General features: G+C 43.3%; 1 protein-coding gene across 5 annotated transcripts in view; it reads right to left on the reverse strand.

Moving 5' to 3' along the window:
- The window catches only part of SLC44A1 (solute carrier family 44 member 1), a gene marked incomplete at its 3' end in the record, with an annotated part of 184,208 nt that overhangs the window by 106,907 nt on the left and 65,185 nt on the right, over positions 1–12,116 (reverse strand). For all 5 annotated transcript variants that reach the window (XM_080940320.1, XM_080940319.1, XM_080940318.1 and 2 more), the window contains exon 4: positions 2,784–2,920. In XM_080940320.1, coding sequence (XP_080796446.1) covers positions 2,784–2,920 — 137 coding nt within the window. The remainder of the gene's footprint in view (positions 1–2,783; positions 2,921–12,116) is intronic.

Raw genomic sequence — 12,116 nt, forward strand, 5'->3', positions numbered from 1 at the left:
CAACAGACTGAACAGGGGGCACCAATGCCACACAGGAGAGAAGACTGTCTCAGTGAATTACAGCTCGCCAGCTCCGGTTTTGTGTTACCAATCTCAGGAACAATATAAGCTCTTGAGAGAAATTCTGGAATTCCAATTCAGGGATTGCTATTAGAGCAGGCATATGGATATTTGTACCTCAAGTTTTCTCTCTTGCAATTTTAATAAATTTTTATTCTTGGTAACTAAAGTTACTGCTGTCCCCATCCTCTGTGTCTGGATGCTCTCACTATCACTGTTGTTAGGTACTGTGAATCAGGGTCTCACTGTGTAGCCCACCCTGCCTTGGAATCCTCCATCTTCATGCCCTTTCCTCCCAAGGGTTGGAAATATACAGGCATACATGACCATGACTAGATTCTTTATTCTTTATACCAACTGATGACTCCAAAGCCCAAAAGGTGCTTGCTAGTTGCTAAAATATTTATTAATTAATATTTCTGGAATGCAAAGCTGCCAACTTCACTGGATATGTCTTCTTAAGGTAGATATGAATAAAGCACACTCAGTATCACATTTACTTATAAGGATACTGGCCTAGAAATAAAGCATGCCAGAGCAAGACACAGGCCATTTCTCTTCAAGAAATCACTAGAGCAGGTCACACAAAGGGCAAGGAATTAGCCTTCACCTGGTACTCCTGGAGACACCCCAGATTCAAGGCACCAAAAACTCACATCCAGTATGTTTGAAGAGGACACACTGGAATACAGGTTAAGATTAGACCATAGCTCTGAGTGTCACATCAAACATACAGACTTCTTAATCATATACCACTGACGAGTTCTGAGCAATGGATTAGTGCTGACCAAAAACTCTGAAGACTGGTGACAATGTTTATATAGCTGTATCTGGAACTGATGGGGAGACCGGATTCAGAGAGACTCTAGCATCCCACTAATACCAACTGTCAGCAACATGTTTACCAGCTAAAGTTTTAAGTATTTTTCTTGTACTGGTGTTATTTTAATATTAATTTTTGATGTCACAAAAATCTTAGTAAGGTAGATTCAGACACTGCCCTATATGACAGTCATGGAGCTGAGGCTTGAGAGATGAAAGTTCAGTCTCAAGGCTACTAAGTTGAAGAATCAACAGTTGCATCCAAATAATTTACCTGAGAGCCTGTACTTTCATCCAGCGGACTACACTGCCCGCTTGGTACCCACGTCTAAGACAGGGTATAAGTAACCGGGCTGGTAACTGTGGCCCAGGCCTTAGCAAGGCAAAGACAGGGTCACACACGGGCACAGAGGCCGAGCTCCTCAGTGCCCATCACGTATTCAGTAGTCACATACGCTCCCTCACATTTATTTGGATGTAGACACCTGGGCTCAGAAAGCTCTTCTATCTCTTCTTCTGGAGCCAGTGTCAGATTCTGAAGGGAACCCAGACCCTCACTGGTCCACGCCTTTTCTATTAAGGGCATGAGGTAGTAGGTCAGGGACATTAACTTCCCTCAGAGGACCAGTATCCTGTCTGGGAGGATTTAAAGCCAGGCTCCAGGCCTGTTTTGGTCAGCTACACGTAACATGGGGTGAATACTTGAGTCAACAAGTTGTTCAAAGAATCTAGTACCAGCCTTGAATTTTGGCAAGCTGGAAGGTGTGAGAAGCCCTTCATACAAAACACAAACATGGAACCTCAGGGAAGTTCAAAGCCTGGGCCAGAAGGATGTATGCAGCACACGGCGCTCTCCAAAGAGTAATTTCAGAACGACTGTAAAGAGACCCACAGCAAACCATGTAGAACTGAGGTCAGCGCCTGGGAATATGAATTTCCAAAGAGCAGAGCTGATCTCAGCGGACTGACGCTGCTGGTATTTGCTGATAATCCCAGCCCTCTAACCTCAAAGATCCTCAAAACTATTCTGAGAACAGGTCATTATGCAACATTAAATTTAAGAGCAGAACATAAAATTATAGGGACACCAGCACACTGAAAAGGACTGACGGCAGAAACTTGACTGTAGTTCTTTACATCAGTCCCTGTAACTCGCTTTACATACACATACATTATACTGCTAACCGCAGATTAAACATAGACCAGGTTGGGGAGACAGATCATGAGATTTAAACAGAACTTGGAATTAAGGGGAAAACTGAACTTCACATAGAGTACACTAATAACTCTAATTTATTCTATAGCATGCCAGGTCACCAGCAAGCTTAGATTTCACCCGTAATTCCAGCATGTACTCGGCTCTAGAGGCTAAGGCAAGAGGATCATCAGTTCATGCAACCAGCTCAGAAAAGATGCTTCTCAAAACAAGAAAAACAAAAATATCCAATAGGTTGTACTGAAAGCACTTACAGCATATAGTTTAAAAATACATATTCGTGAATCACAAGGACCCACTCAGAATTTCCCTAAGAATCGCCCCACCCTAGGGAAACTATCTTTCTTTTCAACAAAGGTTGAAATGATCTATTTCTGCTTGTTTTTCTAAGACAAGATCTTGCTCTGTTGTCTAAGTGAGATGGCACTTAGGCTAAGCAATCCTTCTGCCTCAGCCTCCTGCATAGCTGGGATTACATCACTCACCACTGCACCCAGCAATTCTAGAGTTGGTGCTCGTATTTTAAACTAGGAAATCTAAAATCACTTCTGCTTTTATTTTCTCTTTAAGGCTGTCTTATAACATATTTAGTTTGAGGACACGTGCACACTGAAATGCAAACACACAGCATTTAAGGGCGAGCTCAGGGCACCAGGTGATCAATTTGGACAGTCTAAAATCTCACCGTTGATCTCGGCAAACTTCTGGACGTCACTCAGGGTTTTCAGCTCCTGCCTTGGACATTGTGCCACACACAGTGCTATAGACTTGATCTTCCTGTTTATCAAGTCCAGATTGCATGGGTCCAAAAAGAACACATACCTAAGGCATGGAAAAAAGAACCAAGATATTATTTTGCAAAACATATGGTTCACTGCATACTCAACCAAGCCTCAAAGCAAAGGACACGCTGCACTGGACTACACAACCACCATTCCTCCAATAGAACCACTGTGTAAGTAGTGGAAATAATGGCTTACGCTGCAAACAAAGAGAATGGAGTAACTGAAGGAATGAATGGTTTTCACAATTTCTTTTCCCAATAGTTAAACTTTATAATGTACAGACTCTATCATTAGAAATCATTTTCTTGCTTTGCTAAACTTATACCAAATACTATTAGAACATCCCAATGTTGAGATTTAGCATACATTACAGTTGCCATAGAAACTATAAACTTTAGCTAATGGACATTATTATCAAAATGGAAATAAGTATATTAATGAACATACACTAATATGAATCAAAATTTGAATGAAAACTAGAACAATATACAGCAACATTACAGGGGGGGCTTTCATTGCCTTCCTTTTCCTTTTTAGGGTTCTTGCTTCCTAAAAATAATGCAGGGTACATTTTAATTGAAATTTAATTCCAATTTAATGTGGAATATCCATAATACATTTCCTATATGTTTTTTAAAAACTCATAGCAGTTTTATTAAAGAAAGTTCACACATACTAAATTATATCCTAGGCATTTCTATACTTTTTTAAAAGGCAAGCTTAGGTGGAAATCACAGGATTTAACAAATAAAATCAAAGAGAAGATAAAAACAGCAGGTATTATAGCTTGTCCAAGAGAAATTGATGCTCACACATCCTCCACAAGATAGACTAACGTTGCACACCACGGAGGGGGCGTAAGAACGAATGTCATATTGGGCACAAAGCTCTTTAACCACAGTCCTGGTACATTTTCCTCTGGGTCCATGGCAAATTTTACAAGGTCAACGTTTTTTCTCACAAACCACGAAAACCTAGACTCCAAATACAACTGATCATAAGAATGAGATAATTACTTTTCTCAGCCTTTGGCTACAATCTAATGAAGAAACAGGACTAGACACAACATGTAAAAAGCAAAATAATAAACTCAATGCACAGGTAGACAGGCACTGTAAGAAGACTGGTGTGGATCAGTGCAGCGGGTGCCAGACAGGCCCTCGCAGATGGAGCAGAAACACCACACAGAGTGCAGCCAGAAAACCGTCCAGCAGTCCAGCAGGAAGGAGGAGCACAAGTTGCCCTACAAATCTCAAGCTCTCGGAGACTGAAATTACTAATGTTCCAAAGAGATAAAAGGAATGCAAAGAAGCCAGATGTGGTTTGGAAGCAGCGTTCATGGACGGTGTCCATGGCCGAAAACAAGGAGGTAGTTAGTACAGGCAGGCACAGAGAGAACGGGTTCTGGGAACCCTTGGTTGGAACAAGCAACCTCTCACTCATTCTCCCTCCATCTGTCCCACGCATGTGACTCAGCATGTCTGTCCCTAGGACAACAGACAATGGTCTGCACAAAGCCAGATTCTGGGCAGAAAACACTCGGGGTCTGAAAGAGGGTGTATCAGCTAGCAGTGTAGACAACAGTAAGTAGCATCTATGATAGCAGTAATGAATGCAGCCAGTGTTTAATGAATACACATGGGCCAGACACTCTAGAAAACTCAGTGTATAGATTAGTTCCCCACAACAGTGTGGTGTGTTTCTGTGGAGACGGTAGGATGTGGGTTGTGGAGTCACTGAATACATAGCTCTTAATGATAAACGATGCCTTAGGAAGTATCTGGAGAGATCACGTGACAGGAGAAAACAGACTTAGTGACAGCTGGGACAGCAAAGACTCCGTCGTCTGTCGTCCTCCTCCTGTGTCTTCCAGTGCTAAAACAGCCCTAGCTGCATTTTTACAGCTCGGTCTATACTCTGAAACAACACAGACGTTTGCATTTCTGAGTAGATAGCAACCTTGTACTGTGCCTTAGTTATGCCAACTGGAACCTGTGTTCTGGTTTCTTATTTTGGTTTGATTTTAACCTGCATCGGCCTCTCAGGCAGCCGAGATCACAGACAGGTATGCACTATCCTCAGCTTCTAGTCCTCCTACAACAGTTCTTTGGCCTAACCTAAGAAAAGCATCTTTCCTTCGTTGCCTGAGTTTCTGTATTTTAAATACTATACACCATTTAGTCTTTCGTCTACTTTAAGGTCACTGATGGTGCACACATACCAGACAGCATACACAGGACGTTTTCATTGGTTTCCTACAGAACATGCCTGACTTTACCAAGCCTGCATTTGATTGTTAGCCACTCCTCTCAAATTGGTCTGGGACAGAAAAAACAAGACTACAATACTAAGATTTACTTCTCATTTGGGAGGAAAATCTGCATAGATACCCTTGGGTCAAGAGCCCTGGTAAGGTAAGCAACCCTCAGAGCAGGTCAGGAAAAACAGAAATGGGTTGGGAAGGTGAGGAGAACCCTACTACGTGTATATAGCACCATCAGATTAATACTGCCAATGAGAGTATAAGAGCACGGACTCTGAGAACCCATAACCACAGAACCAGAATACAATTTAAAACAGCACCTTCAGAAATGTATGCTAATGATACATGCTTAGTATCCACATGTTCCAACCTAAACACATGAGACCCAATCTTCACACACACACACACACACACACACACACACACACACACACACACACACACACACTATGAGGAGCTACTTACAGTCCCTAGGTTCTAACTGTGGTAATGTCTTTTGGATGATGGAAGGCTTGCTCTCCCTTTGACAGTGAAAGAAGCTAACAACTCTATTTAGAAATAAGGCTGGTTTCATTTCACGTGCATTCTGCTACCTGTGGCCAACCAAAGTCGGAGAACAGCAAGTGGAAATTTTCATAAATAAATATATACGCTTTGAGTCGCTTTTATTATAGTTATTGGTATGACTATCCTATTTCATGGTTAGTTCTTGTCAGTTTCTTACTGTACCTGATTTATTAAACTTTCTTCTAGGTATGTACTCACAGGAGAAAAAAATGGTACCCAGGGAGCTTAGCACAATCCAGAACTCCAAAGAGTGCATTACATCTTGGGATGCTTTCCATGGAGATTCAGGAACTCACCTGCAGTGAACCGACTAATACTATTTATTTGTCTCAAAGCCCATCCTAATACCACTGCCACCAGCCTATGACAGGAATGAGGACGAGGCCCAGGATTGTTGTAGAAGCTCAAATCTATTAATAACTTAGAAACAGCTTTGTTTAAATTTCACATCCGTTGTAGGAGCTGGAATGAATAAAATACCACACATGAGATTAGGGGAAAGGCGGAAAACAGTGAGAATACCTCAGAATCTGAACAGCCTGGACACCTGCGGGCACTGGCGTGTGCACCATGCACCCAGCATGCTCGGATGCTCCAGAAAAGACACCATCGGCAAAGGGAACTGCCAAACACCCAGGCGAGCTTTAAACTTAAAAGTATGATGGGAGCTGGAGAAAAACGGGGAATTGGGACAGGAGACAAACCACAAAGTGCTCGGGCTGCCCTGCAAGGAAGCTGTATAGAGACCAGAGGGGGCTGGGGTTGGGTATAAGCACATGCTCAGTTCGGGTGGCCTCTGGGGCTATTTGAGGAAGATGTGAAATAAATCTACTCTAACTTGAAAGTCTGGAAACACAGCACCAAATTCTGTCCAGGAAGAAAGAAGGGGGAAAATACCCATGAAAAGCAGCGTGTCTGCACAGTAAACAGGAGGACATATGCACCAATCCTAAAAATGGGCAACGGGGAAGGAAGGGGTGAGCTGTAAATCATGGAAGACCGGGAAGAGGAGAGCCACTGGAAAGGAGTAACTTGAAAAGCTGTGCTTGGAGCAAAAGGATGAGGATGAAACCTAATTAGATGCTGCCATGCATTTAAAGGTAGTGTAAACCTCTACCTGGCTTTTACTGTTCTCTCCAGGAATAGGAGAAGGTAGAAAAAAATGAGATTTACCAAGGAGGCTTTCACAGACTCTGGGTATCTGAATGGTGGTGACAACTGGAGGTCGCATGGACTTAAAGTCTGACCCATGGAGTGCTGTTCTCTCTGACAGACAGTCAGCGACAGACAGGTTAATGACTGGCTGGTCCACTCAGTCCATAGCAGAAGCAACTCTACCTACTCACAATGCAGTGGTTTACCTTTGTAGGGAGCATCACTCAAAGGATAATCATTAAACAGGACTTAATTCACACAAAAAAGTCCCATTACTCCACAAAGGTTGCTGTGCTTCTACTCCCTTTCAATGCAGAAATCCCAAAACACAAATTTTGAATGTGAATAACTTACAGACTACAGAAAAAGAGACAGGAGTATAGCCAGTCACTCACACCCACCGGATGTGTGATGAGGTGGGGTGGCTGGAGAGGCTGGAGAGATCTGCGGGGATCTGCTGGGAGGAAGGAAGGTGAGAGGAAGCAGGAGGGAGGGGGAGGAAGAACCTAAGCCACAGTTTGAAACCGAGTAGGAATTTTCCAGACAGATGGGGAAGGGAGCACTCCGGGCTGAGGAAACCGCAGAGGCATGAAAGAGCATATTTAAGGAACTGCAAATAATCGGATAGGGCTGATTCTAGGGTGGAACATCAAAGAGATATGTGCCAAGGAGAAGCGGGGATAAGGAGGTGGCTGTCCGGAGAATTCAAGAGATCTTACACTTTGCTCCATAAGGCAACGTGTAGTTACAAGGACACCTCACAGTAAGGCCCTGGTGTAACCAGCAGATCAAATGGAAGGCCAGAGGGAAAGGCTGGGGCACAGCAGTGCGGATCCAGAGATGAGCCCTTGCCATTAAATTGCCTCCTGCTGCCATGGCAACTCTGCGGTAAGGCTTTTTTGGAGCAAGAGGTGGCAAACAGATACCAGGTCTGCTGGCCACCTCCTGACAGATTTGGCTTCTCTCCTCTCTAATCAAGCACTGCGGCACTAAAGCTGAGAAGCTGGCAGCTAAGCCCCTCGGATGCTTCCGCTTTAGTGAGTCCTGACACGTGTTCCCCAGAGGGGAATAAAAAAATGGAGTCTGATCATTTCTCCAATTATTACCTGGAATCAGTTTATAATGTGTATCCTCTTTCCACAGAATGTGCTGCCCTTAGTGAGTCACCAGAAGGAAATACACAGCGGCAATGCAGACCCTGCTGCTACTGGTAAATAACAGTGATGCGGGCCTTCTGCTGATGCTAAATGTAGGCTGCAGAGAGCCTGAGGATCTGTTCTCCATCCTCGGAAGATGTCTGCCCGAAGAAACCTCTTACTTCCATGTAGGGGGTGGGGGTGGGGGGATAGGACCTGCAGCTAGGCAAGTCCAGACATCACACAGGCTAGGAACCAAGTATCCAAGGAAGGTCATCTTACTCGGCCCAGAGAACTACAGGAAGAACATACCCAAACTAAGCTAAGTAACCCAGCTACGACAACTACACAGCATTAAATAAAGCACGTTTGCCCCCAACGTTCTGGAACAGCGGAACTAAGAGCCTGGCTGAGCAGTGACTCAGTGAGGATAGTGATCTGGGAAGGTCGTACGATGGTTGCAACAGCCCCTCTGCCCACAGGCGTGCACTTTTACAGCTTCAATATCTGCCCCTCAAGATTCGATGTCCAAGGTTGGGGACGCAGGTCCACGATATGGCACTTGCTTAGCATGTATTCAAAGGTTCAATAATCACTAAAACCCAAAGATGTCAATAAAGCACTCCTTGAGATTTGTCACTGTGGCAGCATTAGGAACATGGTGACCAGATGATCATGGGCCGTTGTCATGAATAGACTAGGGCCAGCATTGGGAGATACAGGGGCTGAGGCTGGAAAGTGCTAATCTGAGGTCAACCTAAAGTAGGCTGTAAAACCCTGTGCCCCCAACACACACACACACACACACACACACACACACATGCACGCACGCAGGCATGCACAGAGAGAGAGAAAACTTAATTTGCACCAACACTTCCATTCATTTATCTGTTTTACTATCTATCTCCACCACTAGCAATAATCAGCTCTAGGAGAGCAAAGCTGGTTGACTATTTAATCCATTTCGATATCCTTAGTGACTACATAACGCCTAAAATAAAAAAGGAATACACAGTCATTTGTGGAATCACTAAAGGGATGATAATTATGTACATTCTGCCAGGTAAAGATGAGTTGCAAAGGAAGTAGGAAAGAAGATATTTGAAGTCGAAATAGTATAATAACAACATAAACACATCCTCTGCCAGATACAGAGTTAAGTAAACAATATAATTATAAATAATGCCCACACTAGCCAGGCAGGCCGGCAGTTTATGTTTCTAATCCTGGGGAAGAAAATCAGAAGTTCAAGGACAGCCTAGGTTATCTACAGAATTCAAAGCCAGACAGGGTTTCACTGTAAGATCCTATCTCAGAAACCAAACCGAACTGACAAGGAAAGAGAATACACAGTCTCCCCTCCCTGCCTTCAGGGCACAGGGTAAAAAAGAGCTGTAAGCAAGGTAAATGTCTCACCTGAGAAAAAAGTCCAGCACAGGAAGGATCACATGGGTCTCTTAAGTGGCCTTGGGGGCGGGACCTACAGAGATAACTAAAGCAACTACACAATGATGGAGTCATTCAGGTGAGGAAGAAGGTGAGTAGCAGCATTGGCACAGTTGGTGTAGACTGCAGTCAAAGATACAGAGGCTAAGCAGAGTGCTGCAACTCCATCGTGGGCCTTAAAGGTCTCAGGGGCAGGATAGTGGAGTTCCTCCTAAAGCTAGAAAGCTGGTGGAGCTCTCTGGAAAATGACCAACAGGTGACTAACAGGCAGGAAGTGGGCTGAAGGATGTGTACCAATGACGGCTTGGCTGACCAATGAGGTTAGGCTGAGAATGCAGAAGAAAGGATTTCACACATAACCAGGATTGGGGAAGACACGGGAATGATGTGATAAGGAAGAGAAGCACATCCCAGTCTGACTAGGATGGCTAGGCCATTACTGTTCCACTAAAAACAAAACAAAACCAGAAAACTATGAGTCTTGGGTACTGTTGGCATTAGGATAGCCCCCTCCCCCAGCAATGGCTCCACCCACAGGTGACAGGAACCTAGCACATCAATTGCCATGGAAACAGCCAAAGCATTCCCAGAAGACATCAGTTCTAAATCCCATCTCCACCTGGGAGCAAGTGACGTCACTACCCCTACAAAAGACCGAAACCCTTCCTCCTCTCTCTCTTTCCTCTTCCTCTCTTCGCCCGGCCTTGACCCCTGCCCTATCCCGTTCTATTAAACCTCTCCACGTGGAACCATGTTTGGTGTGGTCTGTCTGGGCCTAGGCGAGAAATCTAATTTACAACAGGTACTATGGCCAATACTAATGATCCTAGCACTCCTGAGGGTAGGATTGGAGAATGTAAGCTCCAGAAGAGTTTGAGTTATACAGCAAGACTGTCAGAAAGCACAGACAAAAGGGATGGTGTACTCAGGAAGACAAGAAAAGCACAAAGGATAAACAACACTTCCACGGTTTGCGGTTCTTGATATAAAAAGTGTGCAAATGGCGAAGCCAGAGACAAGGTCCGTTCTATGTAGGTGTGGTGTCTGTTTCCTACTTACTCATGTACCAAAAAGAGGGAAAACATGCTGGAGAACCCAGGAGCAGTGCCCTGCACCCACAAGGTGGTTTACAACCACCCTTAACTCTAATTCCAAGGGCTCCAATGAACTCTTCTGACCTCTGCCAGCTATATAGGCACACCTGCACACAGGAAAGAAAATAAATCTAAGCAAGAGAGAGAGGATAAATGTTAGAACAAATCCAAGATCCACTGACAGTATCTTGTGAAAAACTGAGAAAGGAAAATAAACACTTTATAAAAACATCTCATGAGGGCTACCAAAATTAATTTTTCTATTTAGCAAAGGTAACTAGAATAGTACCAAAGCCAAATTCACTGTCAATACCATGCACCGTCAGAAGGAAAAATTCAACATTTTAAACAATCCCAACAAAAAAAATACTATGAGGTCATGCAACAATGCCAAAGAATTTTGTTTTTTCTTAGTGTAAAAACTTTATTGATACATAATTAACATGCTGTAAAGTTAACCTGGGCAAACTGCGCTTGCTTTCCTTTAAGACTCACTAAGGGTCTCACTAGGTTGCCTTGGCTGGTCTCAAATTCCTTGGCTCAAGGGATTCTCTGTACTGCCTGCCCCTACTTGGCCTGAGTTCAAAGCTCATCCTGCTACAGGGGATATTTCAATAATTCGTCCTGATCATGCATAATAATCCACTGTTATTTTTTTCCTTTGAGAGCTATTATCAATTATTTTGCTATCAGCATTCATATATATGCCTCTGTGTGTATCTGTGTCTTTATTTCTTTTAGGTAGGTTCCAAGAAATAGACTTGCTAGGTCATCGAGTAACTACGTTTGACATTTTGAGAAATGGTCCATGTTTAACAAGGCAGCTATCCCATTTTAAACTCCTATTGTAATACATGGGTCTCCAATTTTTCCAAATCTTTATGCATATTTAAAAATAGGTATCAACTGATAAATGGATAACCAAATTGTCGTATATCCATACAATAAAATAATTTTAAATGATCACTCTTTTAGTTGAAGAGAAAGGAGAAAACTCTCTGGGGCTGCTTCACATTTCACTGATGTCTAATGGTGTTCAATGTCTTTCACAAGCCTGTTTATGCAAAATGCCTTTCAGTTCCTTTGGATAGATGTCCCTTGACTCTCTTGCCCATCACAGATTTCTACCTATTTGTACCAAGGACAAAATAATGAAACACTAGATACTGTCTCAATACTATAAAAAATATTACAAGGAAAAAAGTTGAATAGTAAGAATGAGAAAGGATAAAAGATCATTTAGGAGACAATATAGGAGCAAAAGATCAGAGACTGAAGGACAGACGCAAGGATGAAACAAAGCAAAATGTGTGCACACTCGGAAGACAGGCTTGCTGCCGGGATAGGGGTTTCAACTCAGCTGAGTTGATTTGATAGGGAATGCAATCACAGATGAAGTGAGGACCAAACTGTGACTCTGTAAGTAAAGAGTAAATCCTGAAAACACTCACTAAGAAAAATGTAAATACCTCCCAGGGCTAGAGTGAGAGTCAATGGGGCAGGATAGGATGAAGAGTCTTGTAAGCAACATTCACTTGGGCTAAAACCAGAAGCACCAACAACTTCCAAATG

The sequence above is a fragment of the Micromys minutus genome (assembly GCF_963924665.1).
Source record: "Micromys minutus genome assembly, chromosome: 28".
Lineage (NCBI taxonomy): Eukaryota > Metazoa > Chordata > Mammalia > Rodentia > Muridae > Micromys > Micromys minutus.